The 22,948-nt window shown below is 36.1% G+C and overlaps 1 protein-coding gene across 3 annotated transcripts in view; it reads left to right on the forward strand.

Moving 5' to 3' along the window:
• The window catches only part of SLC4A7 (solute carrier family 4 member 7), an 88,558-nt gene extending 67,826 nt beyond the window's left edge, over nucleotides 1-20,732 (forward strand). For all 3 annotated transcript variants that reach the window (XM_061997295.1, XM_010201216.2, XM_061997296.1), the window contains 14 exons: nucleotides 961-1,135; nucleotides 3,440-3,573; nucleotides 4,107-4,352; nucleotides 7,107-7,212; nucleotides 9,094-9,255; nucleotides 10,188-10,301; nucleotides 10,806-10,967; nucleotides 11,224-11,475; nucleotides 13,673-13,741; nucleotides 14,176-14,349; nucleotides 14,688-14,819; nucleotides 15,546-15,643; nucleotides 17,301-17,408; nucleotides 20,543-20,732. In XM_061997295.1, coding sequence (XP_061853279.1) covers nucleotides 961-1,135; nucleotides 3,440-3,573; nucleotides 4,107-4,352; nucleotides 7,107-7,212; nucleotides 9,094-9,255; nucleotides 10,188-10,301; nucleotides 10,806-10,967; nucleotides 11,224-11,475; nucleotides 13,673-13,741; nucleotides 14,176-14,349; nucleotides 14,688-14,819; nucleotides 15,546-15,643; nucleotides 17,301-17,408; nucleotides 20,543-20,624 — 2,014 coding nt within the window. In that variant the 3' untranslated portion in view covers nucleotides 20,625-20,732. The remainder of the gene's footprint in view (nucleotides 1-960; nucleotides 1,136-3,439; nucleotides 3,574-4,106; nucleotides 4,353-7,106; nucleotides 7,213-9,093; nucleotides 9,256-10,187; nucleotides 10,302-10,805; nucleotides 10,968-11,223; nucleotides 11,476-13,672; nucleotides 13,742-14,175; nucleotides 14,350-14,687; nucleotides 14,820-15,545; nucleotides 15,644-17,300; nucleotides 17,409-20,542) is intronic.
• Nucleotides 20,733-22,948: the final 2,216 nt, after the last annotated feature.

The raw sequence follows: 22,948 nt of genomic DNA on the forward strand, positions 1-22,948 counted from the left end.
TTCAACCTTAGTATATCCTATGAGAAAGTAGAGATTAAATCAACTGAGAAAATAATCTGGAAAAGATGTGCAATGTTGCTGTCACCAAAATGATAAACTTTCAGTTTAAGTACATCTTTCTTATACATTTTTATAATATATTTCTTATACATTTTTATGTTGATTTTTTATGATTGTCTCTGTTATACTTAGCCTGCAGAAAGGCAAAAAAAGTATGTGGAAGATGAGAAGTTAATTTCTGCCCACAGAATTCTCCATAGACAAGACCGTAGTTTCTCTTAGGAATGGAATACTTTAATTTTTTTCTCAATTCGAAATAAAATCTCTTTTTTGGTAGATGCAGATGATACGTAGCATTTTGGAGTCTTGAAATGTTTTTGAAACTGCCAAAAGCTTTTTAATTTCTTGCTAATAACTTACTCAGTTGAACTGGCTTGTATGTGTTTGGTTTTGTATTTCTGTTTGTAGAGTATCTACATACTCTAGATGAAAACGCTATTAAATATGATAAAGCAAATTTATATGTAGGCCTAACCATATATATGTGGAGAATTCAGAATAAAAAGCTACAAATACTTGTTGGAGCAGTAATATTGAAATGTATCAGTGCAGTGTAATTCTTCTTTTCCTTGTTTTGAGTATCATAAGACAGATTTTACTTAAAACATGACTAGGTAAAATCATTTGCAAGGTTTGGGGTTTTTTTTCAGTGTCTAGCCCATGAACAAAAATACTTAGTTTTTAAAATTGTGGGTAACCTGCTTGATTATATTTGGAGTACTACTGAATTGAAATAGATAAGATTCTCATTTACATTTTAAACTGTTATGCTTTAATCTGGATTATGAAGTATCTTATTTGTGCTGGCAGTAAGCACTGGCAGTCATGTGTAGCCCATAGTTTTGAACTAGCTAGAATCCTTTAGTGTACAGTTTGACGAGTTTCATCTCACCTATTTAGGCTTTTTGGTGGTTTGATACTTGACATCCAAAGGAAAGCACCTTTTTTCTTGAGTGACTTCAAGGATGCATTAAGCCTGCAGTGCCTGGCCTCGATTCTTTTCCTATACTGTGCCTGTATGTCTCCTGTAATCACTTTTGGAGGGCTCCTGGGAGAAGCTACACAAGGCAGAATAGTGAGTACAAAGAATGATAGTGGCCAGGCTTTCAGACCTTCAGAGGCAAGTCACTGTGTGCATTTGTCTCATTTATTTATACTTGTATTTGAAGAATTTACCCACAGCACTTGATTAGCCTGCCCCAAACAGATCTTCCCCAAAGGGTAATTGCTGTGGAAAATGTGGGGAACCCATATGAACAGGAGAAGATGCACAGTGGAGGTAAAAAATGTTTATCCTGCCTTATTGGATGAATGGCTTCATGAATTGAGAAAAGGCTTGCATTGCCTTCTTTTTGGCTACTTAAAATGAATGAATAGCAGTTAAAGGTGCACCATCCCACTAGGCCTACTTTAGGCAAAGTCAGAGGCTCAAGAACATGAACTGGCCTTGAGTAGTAGGCCTACGCGGATGATCATGCCTGCAGCGTATGGAGAGCAGTCAATTGTGTGTAACGGACAGGATATACATCTGCTTTCACTAATGGTATGCTGTTAACAATAAAAGAAAGGGGCTAAGGTTTATGAGCAGAAAATACTCTTCATTGTAAATGAAAATGTTCAAGGTGTTACGTTGAATGGTAGATAACAAAAGGATATTTTTAACCTAAATATCATTGAACTTTTGTTTTTGGAGCAGGGAAAGTATACTTAACATCAGCAATATGAACAACTTAGTGTTTGTGTCAATTGGCTTGTGAATGATTGAAGTGTATTTTCTGGTTTTAAATCTTTCATGAAGAAACAAGACTGCCTTTTCGGGGGAGGGAGGGATATATTCAGACATGTCCTTTAGAAACTTTCAAGATTCTGGTAGAGCTTGTGATGCTATAAAATTATTCTTGATACTTAGATCAAGTTTTTAGGCTTGTACTGTATTAAAATTGTTAACTATCTCAAGTAATGCTGTTGACTCATGTTTTGTTTATTGATGTAGCACAAGCTGATAGCAAATACAGAAATGTGTGCTGTTTTTGCAATTCTAAATGTAGGAATGGTTATCAAAGTGTCAATGTAATTTTTGAATGTACATCATGCATAATTATGAAAATATGCTCCTTTCAAAGCTTGATTCTTAAACACCTTCTTTCTTTTAGCTATCTGGAATTGTTTGCGGGTTTGTTCCTGCCTTCAGATACTTGGTGTGCATCATTGACTATAAAATTTAGTTACTGCACACACATGTTCAAGCACAGTAGCTGACATTGTAAGGTACACAGTTTGTGTTTGAAACCTTCCCTCACATTTCCAGAGGTCATCACCTCCACGGTACTCCTGTCCCTGCCATCCTGATTGAGAGCCCCAAGGTTAATGCATTGACTAACCAAAAGCACTAATTCATGTATCATGAATTCAAAGGTAATAGAACAAGAGGCTGGGATTATATATCCTTTTTTAAACTTAATGAACAAAAGATTTATGTTTTCATTTTTAATAGCCCCAGTTCAGAAAACCATATTGCCCAATATTAGATGCTTTCCTGAATTGGAGCTTAATTTTCCATGAAGATTGTTTTCTTAGGCTTGCATAGTTGCAAAATAGCAAACACTTAAAAATTCCTACAAGAGCATTTTACTCTGTAGTCCTTGACTTCTCATAGCTGTAAATGGTTAAATACTAAATCAATGTTAAGAAAAACAAAAGTTACTTGACAATAGCTAAAAAGTCCTGCCCCTCTCTTTTGAGGCGCTTTGAAGCTTTTTTTAGCGGAAAATGTTGTAATGAAACATTTAATTCAAGAATGGAAGTAGATAACTTACTTCAATGAAAAGAAATGCATTACCAGGTGGGACATTGGTTTATTGCTCATCTATTTTTGGTGTCATGTCTACATAAACCAATATTGTTCAGTAATGTTCCCTGCACCTCCACCTGTCAGTTCTTTCTTTTGTAATGCTTGATTGACTGATGTAGGTTCAATATGACACACCATATCATATTTTGGTAGAGGTATGTTGCTGTGTATTTTCTTCAGACGCAGATAACTCTTTATAAACGACATGTTGAGTAACTACTTAATATTTGTAGTAATTGTTGGTATGTTTTTCCTCCATAGCTAGCAGGACTAGTAACTTGTTCTCATGATTTTGGATGGCTTTGTGTTTCTCAGGAGTGAAGTTTTCAAAATCTTTGGTCCGTGGTATTGTTATTGCAAACTGTGTTAAGTTATTCCTGTCTCAGACACTGATATGAATTGCAATGTTTTTGTATCTTGTTTTATTTCTAAGTTAATGCATCTTAAAACTGTTATTTATGCAGATATGATGCTAAATGCTAACCTGAAAGGCAGCACAGTTACAGCAGTTTCTTTTCCCCCAAACAGAGTGCAATAGAGTCTCTCTTTGGAGCCTCATTAACTGGGATTGCCTATTCTCTCTTTGCTGGGCAACCTCTTACTATTTTGGGGAGCACCGGACCAGTTCTAGTATTCGAAAAAATATTATTCAAATTTTGCAGGTAAGTGGCGTTTGTGTTAGCTTGCTGCACTTCCTAGCCTGTTGGAATACCTGTTGTTGAAAGCAGGTGTGTGTTGAAAGTAGATGTCCATGACTGTGTAAATGCAATGTCAAGAGACTGAGATGCATGTGAATTGGCAAAGCTGTGAGGCACTGCTGAGCCTCAATGACAAAATCAGTGATAAGAAGTGGCTGGGACTTAAAGGTTATATTCTGACTGGAGATGTTGGCTTTGATTCTGCAGGGTTGAGTAAGCAGGGATTGGTATGCCCTCTCAGAGAAAAAAGCATCTAGGTAGTTCTGAAAACATTCCTATGGTGCTTCCCAAATTAGGTAGGTGCACTTTTAATCCTAGAAACATTTTGCTTCAGTGGAAGATAAGACAGAAGATTTTCTTCTTCTTTTGGAACTAACATCAAGACTGAGAAAAGTGGTGAAGACCTGTAGAGCTTGGCCTCAGTATGTGTTTTCAAGTAGAATTTAGTTTAAGTGATTTCTGGCTCAATTAATACTTTTTTTTGTTTCTTCACACAGGGATTATGATCTTTCCTACCTCTCCCTGCGAACTAGCATTGGTCTGTGGACTGCATTTTTATGCATAGTGCTTGTAGCCACAGATGCCAGCAGCCTTGTGTGTTACATCACTCGATTTACTGAGGAAGCTTTTGCAGCTCTTATATGCATCATATTTATTTATGAGGCATTGGAAAAGCTTTTTCATTTGGGAGAAGTGTATGCCTTCAATATGCACAACGACTTGAATAAACTGACTTTGTATTCGTAAGTACCAAGTTTCTACCTGTTAGTAAAACACATAAGGGAACTGTTTATAATAGAGAGACATACTATTTACTAAACTGCAATGTGTGCCTCTCCGTGGAAGTGCAGGAGGAATGCTGGGGGTGGTATGAGCATGAGAAACCTCAGAAAAATTCTATTCAGGATGCGGTGGAAATGGATTTTCTGTGTTAGCTGTGGGTAATTGGAAGGGATGAAGGGCTGTGACAATGCCTGCTTCAATTGCAGCTTTATTAAAGGTCAGAACGTGAGTTCTGCCTTGCCACCCGTAGAAATCGTGATAGTTTACTCCATCTGGGTGAGGATAATTTCCAGGTAGCTGCAGCTTGGAGTGCTTTTGCATCTTTATTGAACAGGGGGTTAACATCTTTAAACAGTGTTGCTTTCTACTGTAATTATGGGGAGTACTTGAGTTTTTAAAAAAAATTTTTTTGAGAGAGATGAGAATAATAGAGGACACAATACAGTCATATTTTTTTCTTTCCTGACTAAGTTGAACTGTTGATTCTGTTCATCCCAGTAACTAGCAGTAAAGCTATTGGTACAAAAATAAGTATTTCATTTAAGGAATGCAATAAGAGAGCTATTTAGATGCATGTTTTTTACATTGGATTTATTGCTGTGGCAGTTGTATATTACCTGCCTGTGGTGGGTTGGCCTTAGCTGAATGACCACGCTGTTCTTTCACCCCTCCTCCTCAGCTCAGTGCGGGAGGAAAATATGATGACAGTCTTGTGTGATAAGGACAAGGAGATCATTCAGCAATTACTGTTGCGGGCAAAACAGACTTAACTTGGGGAAATCAATTTAACTTATTACCAATCAAATCGGAGAAGGATAATGAGAAAATAAAAATGAAATCTTAAAACACCTTCCCCTTACCCTGTCCTTCTTCCTGGGCTCAACTTTGTTCCTGATTTCTCTACCTCCTTGTCCTAAGCGGTCCATGTGAATGGGGAATAGGAGTTGCGGTCAGTTCATCACGTTAGCTCTGTTTTCTTTTCACACTCTTCCCCTTCTTCAGCATTGAGTCCCTCCCATGGGAGACAGTCCTCATGTACTTCTCCAGTCTTTCCCATGGGCTGCAGTTCTTCTCAAACTGCTCCAGTGTTAGGTCCCTTCCACAGGGTGCAGTCCTTTAAGAACAGACTGCTGCATGTGTTGGCTTCTCTGTCCACAGGTGCTGCCAGGAGCCTGCTCCAATACAGGCTTCCCTCAGTTGCAGCCTGCCTTGGGCATCTACCTGCTTTGGTGTGGGCTCCTTCCCGGGCTGCAGGTGAATCTCTGCTCCACCATGGCCTCCATGGCTGCAGGAGCAAGGCCTGCCTTGCCATGGGCCACACCACAGGCTGCAGGGGAATCTCTGCTCTGCCACTTGGAGCATCTCCTGCCCTTTCTTCACTGACCTTGCTGTCTGCAGAGATGTTTCTCTCAGTCTCACTCTGGCTGCAGTTTCTGGGTTGTTGGGGGTCTTTTTCCCCATTCTTAGATATGTTATCACAGAAGTGCTGGGAGCCCCTGCAAGGTCATGTCTGTACACCTGAGGCATGAATCCCTGCTTGTTGCACCCTGTGGTCGTCCCTAGTTGGAGGGCAGACCACTCATTGCCCTGCTGGCAGCACCTCTACCTGCTAAAGGCAGAGATCATGATGTATGAAGAGTGACTTCTGGCAGAGTCAAACTAGATTTTGACTATTGTGTTTTTAAATGTTTGTGTTTTGACTATTTATGTTTAGTGTGCAGTGGAACTAATTGAGGTTTGAATCATGGTGTGATGTACTGTATAGAAATCTAAAAAGTTTAAGTAGTCGCAGAAAACTATTTATGCCAAGTTACTCCAACTATATAGAAATATTTAGCAATAACACAATATATATTAGTATAGAGTTGTTGAAAGATAGTGTCATTTTGGGTTTTATCTTCATATTTTTAGTAACACCGTGTAGAAGTTTGCATATACATAAATATATATATTTGCATATATTGGGAACTGGGGCTGTTTAGTCTAGAAAAGAGGAGACCTAGGGGAGATCTTACTGACATTTACAAATACCTAAAGGGTGGGTGTCAGGAGGTTGGGACATCCTTTTTTTCTGTAGTAGCTAGCAATAGGACAAGGGGTAATGGGATGAAGCTGGAACACAAAAAGTTCCACTTAAACATAAGAAAAAACTATTTCACTGTTCAGGTGAGGGAGCCCTGGCACAGGCTGCACAGAGGGGTTGTGGAGTTTCCTTCCTTGGAGGTCTTCAAGACCCGTCTGGACATGTTCCTACACAACCTGAACTAGGTGACCGTGCTTCTAGGGGGGTTGGACTAGGTGATCTCTAAAGGTCCCTTCCAACCCCTACCATTCTATATGTTACCTATTTTTCAGGTGTCATTATATTTAAAAACTAGCAGATCAATTATATAATTAAGTCAACATCTTGCCTTCTTATAATTGTTTAAAATATATAGGAGTTTTTTGTTTTGTTTTGTTGTGAGGGGTTTTTTTTTGATTGGTCCAATCTGTTAAAACCACTGAGCAGCTGCTGCTTTTCTTCTTAACCCCTCCCACTCCACCTGCCTGCTCCCACTAATCCTAGTTTGTCATGTGTGGAGGGGTCTTGTACTCTGCTTCCTTCATGGGAAGTCAGGCTAAACTTTGGCTTAAAGTCTTCACAGTTTTGGAAATTACTTCAGATTGCTACATACATGCTTTTAAGTTGTAAGTTATATTTTTCTTCCCTTAAGATGTGTGTGTTCTGAGCCTGAGAAACCCAGCAATGAAACTTTGCAAGTGTGGAGGAGTATGAATAAGTCTGTGGAAAACATAGCATGGAATAACCTTACAGTTTCTGTGAGTATCTAAAGCAATGTGCCTGCGTGTGTGTGTGTGTGTGTATATATATATCTATATATATATATATATATGCGTGTGTATATGTATATATAAAAAAGAAATACACAGTCTTGATTGATATTTTTCATCTCATTTCTTTCTTCATTTGAACCTAGACTGGTTTCTTTAAAACTGTTGGTTTGGGTTTTTTTAAACTCTTCTACTCCTCTCAAAAATCTCTGAATAATCATTGTCATGGTTTGGATGAGTGAGTCCATGACAATAAAAGCTAATAGTATAAATGTCTGACTGAGGTAGTCACTTTAATGCTGGTAGACAGAGCAGTCTTCCTTCTGAACTGCAGATGGATATTTGAAGTTGAATAAACAGGAGATTGTTTCCTTCAGTTTCCTGGGAAGGATGAATAAATATTTTTAAGGAAATGGAATCTGTGTTTAAAATGTGGTAGCAAACACGAAACCTTATTTTGTTAAGACATTGGTACAAAACTGCAACAGAATCTAAGAAACTACCTAAATATCAATTGGCAGAAAATAATTTGTTCATAAACTGAAGGTTAGAAGGGGAAGAGCTATTTGAAACAATACTCTTGATAGCATTACCTTCTAACTTTATTTCATAAAGATACCTATTCTTTTGGGTAGGCGAAGAGGAGAAAAGTTCTTGTGTGGAGTGATACTGAAAGCTTTTAGGAAGAAAAGTTTTTGCTAATTAGGAATTCCGTGGATGGTAATCAGTTGCTGAAGTGCAGCTGTCTACAAGTCACTTTGCATACTCTTGACATAATTTTCATGTTGAATGATGTGGACCTTATGTAGCATTTGCTAGCCGTGTGTGCCTCTACTTTGGCAATCGTAGGCTGTCTAAAATGGCAATAGATATATATGTATGGGTTCTTGTATGTGAGTCTATACATTCACACTGAAAGGAGAAGTTATTTTGCACAACAAAAATTCTGTTATATCAATCCTCAATGTTTTATTTGTTTTAGATGTAGTGTTTTCTATATACCACCAATGGCTCTTCTTCTACCATAATCACCTGGGTTCATGATTTCTCTTGAACTTAGTATTTCTATTTATTTTATGTACTTTTTCATTCTCTCCATCATCTTTTGTCTTCCCAGAGAGATAGAACTGATCCAGGATTTGGTGGTGATTATAAACTAAGTAGCATGTTAGCATGGAGAATTTTTATCATAAGTTTATGTTTTTGATAAGTTAATGTGTTTAAAGCCTAGGTTGTGGCAGCACTGCTTCCAACTATTTGTTTTATTGACTTGTTGCTTCCTTTGTTATTTACTTTTAATTCTTTACATTTCAGTGAGAGTTTTAGATAGAGATTGTCTGACTTTTTTTAGTCAAATATATTATTGACAATGCTTTGCTACTGTAAACTTTCTTTTCTTAGAATTGAGTTAATCTCATTTTGTAAGAGTCCATTTTTTTTCCTTAACTATATCAAGCCAAACAAAGTAAAAAACAAAGAGATGGTAGAAACTGAGGAGATCCTCAGTTCATTAGCTTGAAAGTTGATGTTGGATAGTCTATTTTTCCCGGTCCTCAGTCTTTATTTATGCATTCAAACTTGTTACACTTCAAGAAATAGAATAGAAATGAGGTGAATGTAAAGAAGTTATTTCTTTGCAAAATGTCCGGCATCTGGGCATCCCGAAATAATCAGTGTTGGCTACTGTGACTCTCTGGAACACATGGCACATGTTTTTGGGGTTTCAGACTGAGGTAGTGATGAAAAAAAGAACCCTCATTTTGAGATTGTGAATGTTCTCAAATGTGTTTTATATTGAAATGCTACAAGTTAGGCTGAATGTACTAAATGAATAAAACATAGACATTTAAGGTGGTTTTCTCTTTGCAGGAATGTTTAGAATTACATGGTGTGTTTCGTGGATCAGCTTGTGGCCATCATGGACCATATATTCCAGATGTTCTCTTCTGGTCTGTCATATTATTCTTTACAACATTTTTCCTCTCCTCTTTCCTTAAGCAATTCAAGACCAAACGCTATTTCCCAACTAAGGTAATTCTGACTAGAGACTATTTATCTTGTGAAAATACATTAGTGTAACTTAGTGGAGAGAAATTTTCCATTTTGCTTCAGAACTATGTATTGAGATATTTCATTTAAGATAGAAAAAATATATTAAAAGCAGAAAAATGGCTAATAATTTTAAAAAGTAAGAGATCAGAGGAAAAAATTGGCTGCAGAAAATTTAGTGCCTACTTTCTTATAGGGTAAAACAAGGTGTTCTAAACATTGGAAGACCTAAGCAGTTCATCTCATTTTAATGATTAATGCCAAGTATAATTTGGGGAGATAATACTGCTATTGTTTTCTACACCTAGCTGTACAGAACAAGTGTTTGGTTTCCCCATGCTGCTGACATATGAAGGGTTCTGTGTGGTTCCTCAGGAGTACTGTTTCTAATAAAGGCTAATACAATGATTATCCTTTGACTAATTTATGGAACTTGTTTCTGATGACCAAAGTGAAGCATCAGTACATGATGATCAGTTAATTCCTACAATGTGTATTGTATTTGATAACCCAGATCTATTGTAAATTATCCCTCTCCTATCAAAACAAAATGTATGAAGATTAATTTCAGAACAATTCAGTGATGTAACTGAATTAAGCTACAAGAGACTATCTGTGGCCCAGCCTTCTGAAAGGGACAGAACGATGAGGAAGGAGTTACTTCAAGTAGTTTGTTTCTTGTAGAAGATAACTTTGAAACTACTTAATCGGATGATACATTTACCTTCTGTAACTTCTTGCTATGCTGGCAGGCAGCTTAAACTTTAAAATAAAAATAGAAAATATTTGTACTCTTCGGTAGTGTGGTATAATGGAAACAGACCTCACTATTCACAGAGGAGAAAATTGTCTTTCTGTACATGGAAATTGTAATGATGAAAAAGCAAGAGTTGACACAAATTTTTTCCTTATAGGTGCGTTCTACCATCAGTGACTTTGCAGTATTTCTAACTATAGTAATCATGGTTTTGATTGACTATCTTGTAGGAGTACCTTCTCCTAAGCTTCATGTTCCAGAGAAATTTGAAGTAAGAAAACCTTTTAAAACACTTAACTTTTTAAAGACTTGCAGTTTCATAGAGCATAGGACACTGGAATTATGTAGAAACAGAAATTGATCTTTTTGCTTAGAATGTAGTTGATAAAGTAGTCTTCTGTTTTGGTGTGTGCTTCATCTGACAGAAGATACTATGCTTCATATTATCACTGAAAAGGAGGCATTCTTTTGTGAAAAATGTGCAGAAATGAAGGAATGGATTAAGTTTGTTTTAGTTTTTACTATATAAATGTCCAATTCAAATGTAACAGCTAAATCAGTCTTTTGGTCAAAGATATTGGGGAAAAAATATCTAAACACGGATGATTTAGGTGGACCTGCTTTAGCAGGGGGTTGGACTAGATGATCTCTAGAGGTCCCTTCCAACCCCTACCATTCTGTGATTTAAGACACTGATAATCTGTTCATTGCAGCTGTTTGTAGCAAAAAAATCTGCATTTTATCTTAGTCATTTTATTGTTGATGGTTTTTTCAGCCCACCCGAAAAGACCGAGGATGGTTCATAGATCCTCTTGGAAGCAATCCTTGGTGGACGCTTTTGATAGCTGCTATTCCTGCTTTGCTCTGCACCATTCTCATTTTCATGGATCAGCAAATAACAGCTGTTATTATAAACAGGAAAGAGCATAAGCTGAAGGTAAAAGTAATTTTCACCAATCTCTAATGTTGTGTAAATCAAGTTTATTTTAAGTTGAATCCATTCTTAAGTCTGTGAAACATTAACAACAGCTACTAAAAAAATGTATGTATTAACTAATAAAGAATGAATGTATTTTTATGGACACTCAAAATATCTAAGTTTAGTAGTTACCTGATATTTACCAGCTAACTTACAAAGATGGTATCATATAAACAGAAAATGTATGGAATGATCTGTTTGCTTAATTTTACAGAAAGGCTGTGGTTATCATCTTGATCTGCTCATGGTCGGAGTGATGTTGGGGATATGTTCTATCATGGGCTTACCGTGGTTTGTTGCTGCAACTGTCCTGTCTATAAGTCATGTTAATAGCCTGAAAGTGGAATCTGAATGCTCAGCACCGGGAGAGCAACCAAAGTTTCTGGGAATCCGGGAGCAGCGAGTAACAGGATTGATGATTTTTGTCCTGATGGGGCTGTCAGTGTTCATGACCTCTGTATTAAAGGTAAAACACAGTTTTTCCAAGGTATTTCTGTATTCTTTGTGATTTTTATACTGTGTTTTAGTATTTCATAATGTTAGGAGGTTTTGTAGTGAGTAAAATATACCTGGACTCATTCTTAAATTGCATTTTTAACAACAGGTGTTAGATGAACAGAAATAATGAGGCATCTGAGTAAGCTAGAAGTGGAGTGAGTAGTGAAAGAATGCAATCTTTGTCCATGTTACCTGATTTTCTTGCCAGCTATTTTTTGATTTCTCAAGTCCGTCTAACCTGAGATAGTTATGCTGTAGTTCTTTTCTATCTCCATTTATGCATTTACAAAAGGAATATGATCAAATACTACTTGATCAAAAGGTATACAGTATAGCAGAAGAAATGGAAAAGTCTGTGATCATCAGAATTGGCATTGTTCACTTCTCATTTGTATCTTCAGCTTATTAAACTTCCTTTGATTTTAAAGGGTCAAGATTATCTTGGACATCATCACAGTGTAGTAGAAATTTTGGACAATGTATTTTGGTCTCAGTTTACACTTTTATCTCTTAATTTGTATGTGTAATGCCCTGCCAAAGACTTTATTGGAAGAAAACCAATCAGTTTAGTTGTTGTTTTTGCTCAGATTTGAGTAAAATCTATTCAGCTTTCTGATTGGTGGTTTCAAATCCAGTAGTTGAAAGGATAAATTAAAAAAACCTGTCTTTTTATTACCAAAAGAGCAGATATGACATAAATTGCATAGCTGTAAATACCTTTAAAGAACTTTGTAAAAGTTTGTTTAAAGGCAGCTCACAAGTCATTTCACAAATAAGTAGCTTCTGATGGCTTTTTAAGTTTAGATAATGGGAAGAAATAAGCTTATGAAGGAACACACAACTGTAGCTTAGTAATTAGAGCAACATATATTTTTTTTTATTAATTGACCATTTGTATCTGTTAAAGACAGTAAAGGTCTGAAAACAATAAAGCAATAGCAGTTACTATGAGTATTCAAATTTGATAATCTCTGGTTGAAAAGCTATGAAGAGCTCAACTGTGTAATGCAAATATTCAGAATCATAAATACTGAAAGAGATTCATTGTTGCTGAAAAGCAAAAAGTAAAGGTGCTGACTGTTGAAGGTAGATGTCTTGAAGACTTCCAGGGAGGCTGTGGGGATCTCCATCCTTGGAGGTATTCAAGACCCATCTGAACGTGTTCCTGTGCATCCTAATCTAGGTGGACCTGCTTCTGCAGGAGGATTGGACTAGGTGATCTCTAAAGGTCCCTTCCAACCCCTACCATTCTATGAGTCTGAGTCTATGATTTACCCCACATGTTAACATCTGATTCTTAGAAACCAATACTTTTTTTTTTTTGTGGAACCAATGATAGTAGGAATAACTGTTTGCTCTTTATGAAATGTTTTTTCTTCTTTATTGTGAATGGCTGTTCTTCAAAAGAAGGAAGATGAAGCCTTGCATCTGTAGGTTGCTGTGCTTTTGTTCCATGTATGGATTTATAGTGATTTAATGCAGTAAAAGTTAACATGAATTAAGTACTAGTGTGTTGAGATAAAGAGCTTCTTAAATTTTGATTTTGAATTGTATCTTGGCTGACCTTTATTCAGAAATTTCATTAATTTAGGAGAAATGAAAGATTTACTTGCTTTGCATAGTCTGCAGAGGTTTCATGCAAGTACCACTGAAATCAGTGGACAAATTCATTATCTTTGTAAGCTTTAGATTGATACTCTTATTGGAGCAAAATTTAGCCCTGAATAATTAGCATTTTTTTTCTAGCACAGTAGGTATGGTGAATTTTTTTTTCATCTACTCTAGAAATGCAAGATTAATGATGAAAAGTGAAATTTCGTATGTCAGTTCCATGAAGCTGATACTCTCAGTACAGTTACTGTCAGGTAGCCACATAAAGCAGCATACTTAGTAGAAATCTTGGTTGAAACTTAGCAAATTGAATGAGTGGACTGTCAAGACTGACCTACGTGTTTGATCTTAGTGATAGCTTTGTTAGTTCTAGATTTTTTTTTTGTGCTCAGTGATACATGTATTTTTTTCCATAAAGAGCCTGAGCTTTTACAATTTTCACTTACTTTTTACTTTGTTTTATTTAACTTGGTCCATGTGTGTCACTAATATGAATTGCTGTGTTATGCCATGTTGATTCACAGGTAACTGTGTGGGTTTTTTTTCCTCTCTAGTTTATTCCAATGCCAGTTTTGTATGGTGTCTTTCTTTACATGGGAGTATCTTCATTAAAAGGCATTCAGGTAAAGTCCGATTTTAATGAGCAATGTACATTTGTTTAACACTAAATTAAAAGGAAACCGTAACACATTAGTTTGTGAGCAGCAATAAAGTTAGCCCATACTGTCTGAGTAGTTTGTAGGTTAATTTTACTGAGTGTCTTGTTCAGGTATTTGTTCTTACCATGTCATGCTTTCTCTTTCAGTTCTTTATATTTTTCTTTCAGTAGTGTAGCTGAGCAACAAATTTTCTAAAAAATCTTCTGAAATGTTGTAGTACTAATGAGGGGGCAGAAACATCAACAAAACCCTCAGTCCCACCCCCTTGAATGTTCAGTATCCTTCATTAGTATTTTATTTGAAATTAATTTATGTTTCTGGAGTTCCTTTAAAAATGTTTCTTTACTTCCTGGGGAAGAAAATGATTAACTGAAGGATGGTTTTTTTTTTCAATGCAGTTTTTTGACCGTATAAAACTATTTGGTATGCCTGCCAAACATCAACCTGACCTGATTTATCTACGTTATGTGCCACTCTGGAAGGTCCATATCTTTACAGTTGTTCAACTCACTTGTCTAGTTCTGTTGTGGGTGATTAAAGCCTCTGCAGCTGCTGTTGTTTTCCCTATGATGGTAAGTATTTTGTTTTACAAGTTAGTAATTTTCCAAGAGTATGTGCCTCATCCGGGATGTCTTCAGACCGTATCTACTGTGTTAAGAAAGAAGGGAGTGGGAAAGAAACAAAAGAACCTGTAGAACAAGTTGTTCACTTTTGAAACGAGATCTTTTCATTTCCTGAAAATAAGGAATTCAGTTGTGAATAGCTATTGAAAGTGGAAATTATGTAACTTTCTAGTAAGGTAAAATTGGTACTACTAAAAAGTTAAAGATTCTGAGTGTACTGAAAGTATGTGCTGTTTTGTTCATTTAAATAGTTTCATCTAAATTATTCCATTTATGGTTCCCTTAAGGTTCTAGCTTTAGTGTTCATTCGCAAGCTCATGGATTTATGTTTCACCAAAAGAGAGCTTAGCTGGCTTGATGATCTTATGCCAGAGAGCAAAAAGAAGAAAGAAGATGACAAAAAGAAAAAAGAGAAAGCAGTAAGTGTAAAAACAGTCAAGCTAAGCATATTGTACATTACTAGAAAATACTGAGTGAGATTTAAAAGAGTTTTAAGTGACCTGTGCATCTGACCTTATGTACCAAATATGCATTTTGAAATTTTTTATCATGAGATTAAATGCTGGAGGAACTGTTACTGGCAATTATGTTAAAGGGAAAGTTACTGTTTCAATGATGCTGTTGCAAACTATGACTTTTCTTGCTATCTCTAATCACAAATAAGTTAAAAGAAGCAGTTACCACAAAATGTTGTTTTCTCTATCTTTTGTCAGGTTAGAGGGAGTGAGAAGGGAGAGGTAGAGAAAAGCAGTGGACTAGGGATCTCAGCTTAAATTAATCACAGACTCTTCGTAGTATCATATCAAATGTGTGTTTGTAGAGCAATGGTTAAACCCAAGTGGTAGTTCCCAATAATATAGTAATACAGCTTGTGCAACTTCTCCATAAAAGCCTTACCTAACCATACACCAGCTAGCTGAATTCCTTACAAAACTTGTAACACCCTCCTTCCCCACTCTCCCATCCCACCTAGCTGGATAAAGCACTTCTAAGAAAAAAGCTTTTAAAGTGTATCTCCTGCATTCAACTCCAGTACCTACAGGGAGATGCCCCCTACCCCTATGGAAATTACCTGTCAGCAGGAAATATTTCTTTGATTTCTGCTTCATGAATTGTTATATAAACTTTCTATTTGGAATTTCCAGGAAGCAGAGAGAATGCTTCAGACAGGGGACAACGAAAGTGTCCACCTTGCATATGGAGAAGCAAATTTGGATTTTCCTGTAAAACCCCTAAAATACAGGTATAATAAGATGTTGGTCTTTTTGTATCATGTGCTGCAGTCTGCTTTTATGAAGTTCGTTGTATATGAGTTAATTTTTTTTTTCCCCGAGCTTGTAACTCAGACACGGTTAGGAAGTATGAAGGTAGATTAGGAAGTATGAAAGTATATCTCATGGGACTGTAATAGCATTTAAATGTTGCATTGTTCTTTACAACTGCATCTTAATGATAAATTTACATGACCATCTTGAACAGATCAGATGACTCAGTTTCGACCAGCTGTACTCGAGGGGAAGAAACTTCTTTGGTCAGTTTCCCTGGAACACTTGTGTGTTACTGTGCATGAAAAACTGAGCATTAAGCAACTAATAACATCAGTTGAGTCATATGTTTACCAGCCACTTGGGTTTTTCAGAACAAGTCAAAAGTGTGCACTTCTTTGGTTTATTTAAATGAGTGTCAAGTCTATAATTTCTATGACTATAAGAAAAAACTTTTTACAGGCAGCCATTTTTGCTTTAAAAGATCAGTTTCTGAAAGTAAATGTGAGGACAGGATCACTGGTTCTCTTCCAGAAAAGGAAGATGTGCAGCACTGCAAGGTGTTTTGTCTCAGTATGCGTCTCCCTTACTAGGGATATATTCAGCATAGTTGTCAGATATTCTGTAACTCTTCAGCACACATTGAAGAAGTGGCAGATGAACAGCTTGCCAAGGTTTTTTTTTTTAGCTTCTTTAAACTTAAAGGTTTGTGGGTTAAAAATTGGTTTTCCTATGGATATAGAGTAGTGTCAGGTCTGCTCTGATCTCAATTGGGAATAGGCAGATTTTTGGATTAGACAGATATTCCTGCAGTCATCAACCTTTAGCAACTCAAAATGCTAAATGCTAAAGCTTCTTAAATATTTGAGTTGCTAATTGCTCTCACAGAAGAACTATGATTTCATCAACTGTGTACATGTGTGTTTTGCATCTTGTGGGGATTTCTGTGCAATTTAAAGGACTCTTACAGATGCCCTGGGGTAGATTCTGAACAGGCTTCTGTTCTAAAGTATGGAATGGAGCAGAAAACGTACACAGAAACAACACGCAAGTCTGCTGTACATAGAAATCTGTGGAGGGCAAATGGGGAGATAGGTTTGAAAAGCTGTAAGAGTGAACTTATCTTCTGCAGGACTTGAGGGGACTGTGGCAAAAATCCTTGCAAAATGTCTAGTGAAGCTGTGCAGGAAAAAAACAAAACACCTTGAAATCTGTCCAAATATTGAAACTTCTAGGTTTTTACTAGTTTTAAATGTCAACTGAGATACCAGTTTCAATATGTCCTGGTAACAACTTAAAATAATTCTGATTTATGAAAGCCTTATCAGAACAGGGTGATTCATTTCATTACTTCTGAAGGTGCAAAATAATTCTGAATTTCCAAGTAATATTAAAATATCCCCAATATCTTTGTGATATCTGTGTGAAAAACTGTTTTAAGATGCAATGTGACAAAGGCAGCACCAGTGAGGGAAATTTCCAAATTTTTGCCAAAATCTGTTTTTAAGAGATGAACTCAACTGTGGCTGTGTAAATATTAAAGGAAGGCACAACTGATGTGAATGATGAGTGTCAATGAGTATAATGTTGTTTCAAGGTATTGAATACTAACCAGGAAGTTTGTTTGTTCTTTAGTGTTGATCCATCAATTGTAAACATATCAGATGAAATGGCCAAAACTGCACAGTGGAAGGCTCTTGCCATGAGTACTGAGAATGCCAAAGTAACCAGAGCTAACCTGAGGTAGCTATAATTACTCATGTGTTTTCTAACTATGATCTTCTGTTAAGCAGCTAGTAACTGTACATTTATTTCTTGAAATGTATGTTAAAAACAAAGCATACTTGTTTTGTAAATCTGCATTGACTTCTTACTTTCATGGAATTTGAATTTTAACTTAAATTTTGCTCTTTACTGTGAAGTTATTTCCATAAGGAATTCCAATTATTTTGTTAAATGTATTCTTACACTCTTAAACGTTTTATTTACTTAATACAGTTGTATACTACTCTGGGTTTAGGGATTTTAAAAGCTTTGCTAGTTATATATGAGCATGGGAATTGTTTGAACCTGAACATTACAAATGCCAGTAGGAATAAAAGGTAAGTCCACCAATTTCATTGTTGCTTTATGCTGCCCTAGGATCTGCCCCCTCTTTTTGTGGATTGTTTGATTTGCCCAAGCTCATTTTTAATATCTAAAAATTAAACCTGGATCAAATACTATCTTCACTAGATACCAAATACACTTGAATGAAGTACTCGACAGATTAGGAATCCTTAGTACTGCGAGCATTTTCTGTAAACTGATACATGTCTTCTGTGATGTCCAGGAGTCTCAGTGAGCTTCCCATCAAACAAGAAAGTCTGTGTGCAACAAATCATTCTGCTATTCTGTCCTAATTTCTTCCTTGTCTAGATGACTCTGTCAAGGGGAGCAAACCAAATCCTGATTATTTATATGGAATATCCCCAATTTCCTGAAGGCTTGTAATTTATAGGGAATGGTATCTGTGGAATGTTCCATCACATATTGCCTTAGTTTTGATGTGGGAAAGAGAGGAGTACGGGCCTAGTTGGCTTAGAAAATCCAAGATTATGCAGTCCTGTTGTCTGTACATTCATGTTCTTTCGGTTGATCTCTTTGAACCAAACCTGTCAAAGGCAGACATTTCAGAGATATGAAGTTAAGTTCTGTATAAAATTACGTCTTAGCGGAAGAGTTGATGGCGAGGGAGTGTTCATAAATAATTTTCCGAGCTATCGGTTACCATTGAGCTTGCATCATGGAAACAGCAGTAGTGGCTGGCCACTTAGTGCTTGCGATTGTTTATTCAGCACATACTCCAAACTAAGCATGGAAATATGCTTTGTTTTGCTCAGACAGTAGGTCAACCAAGGATGAAGGAGACAAGCAGAGAACTTTGTAGTATTGTAATAGGAAAAGCTGAAGACAGTCATTAGCGCAGACAACATTTTTGGTGAATTTTCACCCTGTATTGGTGTAACATTTTAAAATAAATACATATTTAAAAGCAATATTTAAAAATTTGTGTATTACATGAGCTAGACTGTCAGGAAGATAAGTGTTAGGGTCCATTAGATAGAAAGGTATACAGACATACATACTCTGTTATTTTAATTTTGTATTTTCTTTCATGCTGAATTCTCTGAAACCTGTTACAGAATTTGTGGATGCTTCTAGTATGTTACCTAATAGTCACTGGGTTTATAAGGCTTAAAGATAATACAGACCTATGTTTCTCTTTCCAAAAGAATTGAAATTTCTAGAATTGGTTTTCAGGCAGCTAGAAGGTAGTACATCTCCATCTTGTGCTTTCCTGTTCCCTGAGTAGGTTATATTAGTATATACTTAATATGCAGCAGTACCAAATGAGGCTTCAGACGAGTTGCAGTGTTGTTTGATCTGCTTGGTCATACTCAGTATTCCATCTATTTTTTTGTATTTTGCTGTAAGACATTTTTCTTTGATTCCACAACATGCTACTCTTTGAGGTATGGTTAAAAATCCAGCTTGGAAGGGAACTTGCTAAAACTGAACATTAAAAATAAAAACCACTGGTGCCAGAAACTAGTTCTTTCAAGAGACCATCTGATATTGCATGAATTTGAAACGTATTAGAAGGCAGGACTTCCTTCAGCTTCAAATCGGCTGCTGTTTTGAGGTATTTGCCACCTTTTCTTGTATAGCGAGTGCTGGAGAACTTCAGAGATGTCACCACTGCTGAATCAAAAGTAATTCCATGTAAATTTTTTGTCTCAGTTCTGTTAAAGTTTTTCAGTGTAACAGTGTTCATCTGATAATATGGGCAGATGCTTAGTGCTGTGCTTAAAATGGTTCTGTAAACACTGCTGTTTTCAGATTTATAGGTTACAAATAGGATGCAGTTTGACACAAGCAATGTATTTTGGAATTCCAGACTACATAATGGATGGAACAACATTGCTGCTTAAAAATCTTACCTTTTTTTAAAAAAAATACATTTTTTTAATTGCCTTTTTTTTTTTTCTTTCCTGAATTGATCCAGTTTACTTTTTATTTCTCCCTCCCTCACCTGTCTTATTTTATAGACTCTGCAAAATCCAAGCAAGCTTCTGTTTTTCTAAGGAATCCCAGATTTTTTCTCTGGATGAATTTCTAACACTTTTTTTTATTGGAGCCACACGTGTAATTTCTTCTAAAGTTCATGCTTAAATAATCCTCCCTCTTAATGCTGTTCAAATTTCTGCTCTCTTGTAGCTACCTTGGGATGTTCCTTTCTGGCGTTTGATAAGTCACTGTTCAGTGCTGGTGCCCCTAAGCCTATTGGTTTCTCAGGTGCTAGCTAGCTCATTGTCTTAAGGGTCTCCCACTTGAATGAACACTTAGGCAGATTTCTAGCTGTCCTTTGCTGTTGTTACAAGTGTGGTTCCTCATTTTGAAAAGACTGAAATGTTTTCCCAGTCTTGTATTGTGAACAAAATTGATTCCCTGCCCAATAATGAAGCAGTATTAATGATACTGCTTGTCATGTGTTTTTGAGTATTTGGAGTAAAGTTTTGTGGATGTTATGGTTTGGTTTGTGTTTGTTTTGTTTTTCAAAAGATGTTTTGCAAGCCAAATTCAAATCCATAGAATAAATAAAAGCAGTGATACTGGAAATGGTATTTGTAGATGAGATGTTGGTGATTTCTCTCTGTAAGCCTGTACTGTTCCTGGGGATAGTATTTAAAAACTACTATGTAATAGAAATGTATCATTATAGAAGTATCCTTAGCAATGAACATTAAAAGTGTCTGTGTAAGTATAAAACGTTGGAAAGTTAACCTTTACTGAAGTGAATCAAGCCTTACATTTTCCTCTTTACTTTCAAACAGCCCTGAAAAACCGGAAAGTGTGAAAATCAATGTGGAAGATTCACCTGTTGTGAAATATGTGGATGCCGAAACATCTTTATAGACATGAACCAAGGGGAACTGCGTGTATCTGTGTGTGTATATATATTGCTGTAGGATGTTATACCATGGAAGTGTGATTTCCAATTTAAGGAGCAACATGTATTTAATTCTGCCATTGTTTAGGGCACTGTAGATGTGCTTGCATAACAAAAAGATTTTTTTCTTACAAGTAAGATGTGGTAATCACACTTCAGCTATTTATTTTATTGGAAATTTTATTTTCATTTTTAAATAGGAAGATTGTAATGAATGCATATTATTTTCAATAGTCAGTATGTGCATAAAAGTGAAATCAGCTTGTGCTGATGATTACTGGTCCACATTGCTTAACGTTTTGCAATACCTCTGTTTGTAATGTGCGCTACAGACGTTTGTTTTACATGCAGGCAATTACTGCTCATTTTTGCAGGGTATACTTCTTTGTGATTTCATAGAACAAATATTAATGTGCTGTTGACAACAACTACTGTGTTTTATGTCTCCGCTATATGCTAGTGTTTTCTGGATTCTGTCTCTCCTCTTTTACAGAAGTGGTCTAGGGCCCTGAGTCAGGTGGGTAACTTAAAATACATGTAAATACTCCATTCTGCTACTTCTTATTTTAAATTCACACTTCGTTTTTCATTATTGTCTACTAGCAGTATGAGTGCAGTAATTGCAGTTACAGTCCCAAGTCAGTATTTGCCATTGTGGACACGGTGTTTACACAATATAAATTGCATTTACAGACAGCAATTTGGTCTATAGGAAGTTATATGTACGTACCACCCTAGTACTCTTGAAGTCTTTTACTCCTGTTTCCACTTACATATTTCCCATCAGCTTTCAGAGTCTGATTCACTGAGCTCTAAGACTGAAACTGTGGAGTATTTCATGTCCTCATCAAACATATTTCTCAGATTTTAAATTTGCTCTGTCTTTAATTAAATTTGCTGTAGTGTTATACTGTAATAGGTTTGTGATCAGTATTATTTTATGGATTACAAATTGCTTGTGGTATTTGTGTGTACAGTTCTGATCCTCTCCATTGTAAAGGGCATCTATGATAGCACACCAACTTCCTTTTAAACATTTTTATTTATTTTAATTAGTTTCAATTTTTATCATGCAAGATCAATTGAAAAAGTAAATATTCATTTATTAAAGTAAATGGGATTTTTTGGGGGCTCACTGATAAAAATGCAGTCAGTGCATTTATTGTACTTCTGTTTTCAGGTTTAGCATTATAATATTTGTAATGATGAGAATTTTATGTATAAATGAAAATCTTGATCAATTACCTGCGCAGTTTCCATTATTAGTATTGTTTTTTTGCCTTATGCCTTAATTTTTTGGCTTTCATTTCTGAAACTATCTCTTTACATTCTGACTTACCACTAGCCCTGTCTGGATGTATTACAATGGCTTTAGTTAGAATCTGTGCTTATTTAAAATTAGAAGATGATATTTGCTTAGTACTGCTTTTGGCAAAGTTGAGAGTTCACCGTGTGGTAAACTTCTCAACAACTGCAAAGGAGACGATTCTTGGAGAGTTCATCTGAAAATACCACTTGAGATGGAATTTCAGTGTTCTTCAGCCAAGTGTCACTTGGAGAGAAGATAACTGTGTATTACAAAAACAAAGCAATCACTGGGAATATAGAGAAACATTTACAAGTAGTGTTTCAGTTAGATGGACTATTACCATTCCCTTTAAATGCAATGTAATTAAATACTGGTTTTCTTTTTTCATTTGGCTGAATTCCGGAAGACGGTTTCAAGAAAGTAAATTATAGTGTACAGCAATATGAATAATGGTATCCAAACTGTTACAACAAAGGCTCAGATCAGTGACAAAACAAGTGCATCTGATGCTCTGCATTTGACAAATGCTCTGCATTTGACAAATACTGTGTAACGAGCTGCATAGATGTTGCTTTATTCTTTGATAGCAGTGTAGCTTGTGCCTTAGACTGAGTATGTGCTCTGTCAGAAAATACCATGTTTTCCCTATAGTCAAACTGAGATAACAGTGAAACTATAGCAGATGGTTTCCTAAAACTTTTTGCATTAAGAAAAAAAAGAGAAAGCATACATCTGCACATTAGTTGCTGACTACTAAGTATCTGTAGCTGAATCAAAGAGGGAAGATATTTTGGGCAGTTCATGTAGCGTCATCTATGACATATTACTTTTGTACTAGTCCTTCTCCTGTTAATATTATACATGTCATGTTCACAGCGCTACAACAATTTCCAAAGACTCACAAAATTACTATAAGCTTCTTAGATTTTGGGGTTTTTTTGCAACTCTTTAATACCTGGTGCTGCACACCTTGTATTTGAC

Source organism: Colius striatus, chromosome 5 (genome assembly GCF_028858725.1).
Source record: "Colius striatus isolate bColStr4 chromosome 5, bColStr4.1.hap1, whole genome shotgun sequence".
NCBI classification, from domain to species: domain Eukaryota; kingdom Metazoa; phylum Chordata; class Aves; order Coliiformes; family Coliidae; genus Colius; species Colius striatus.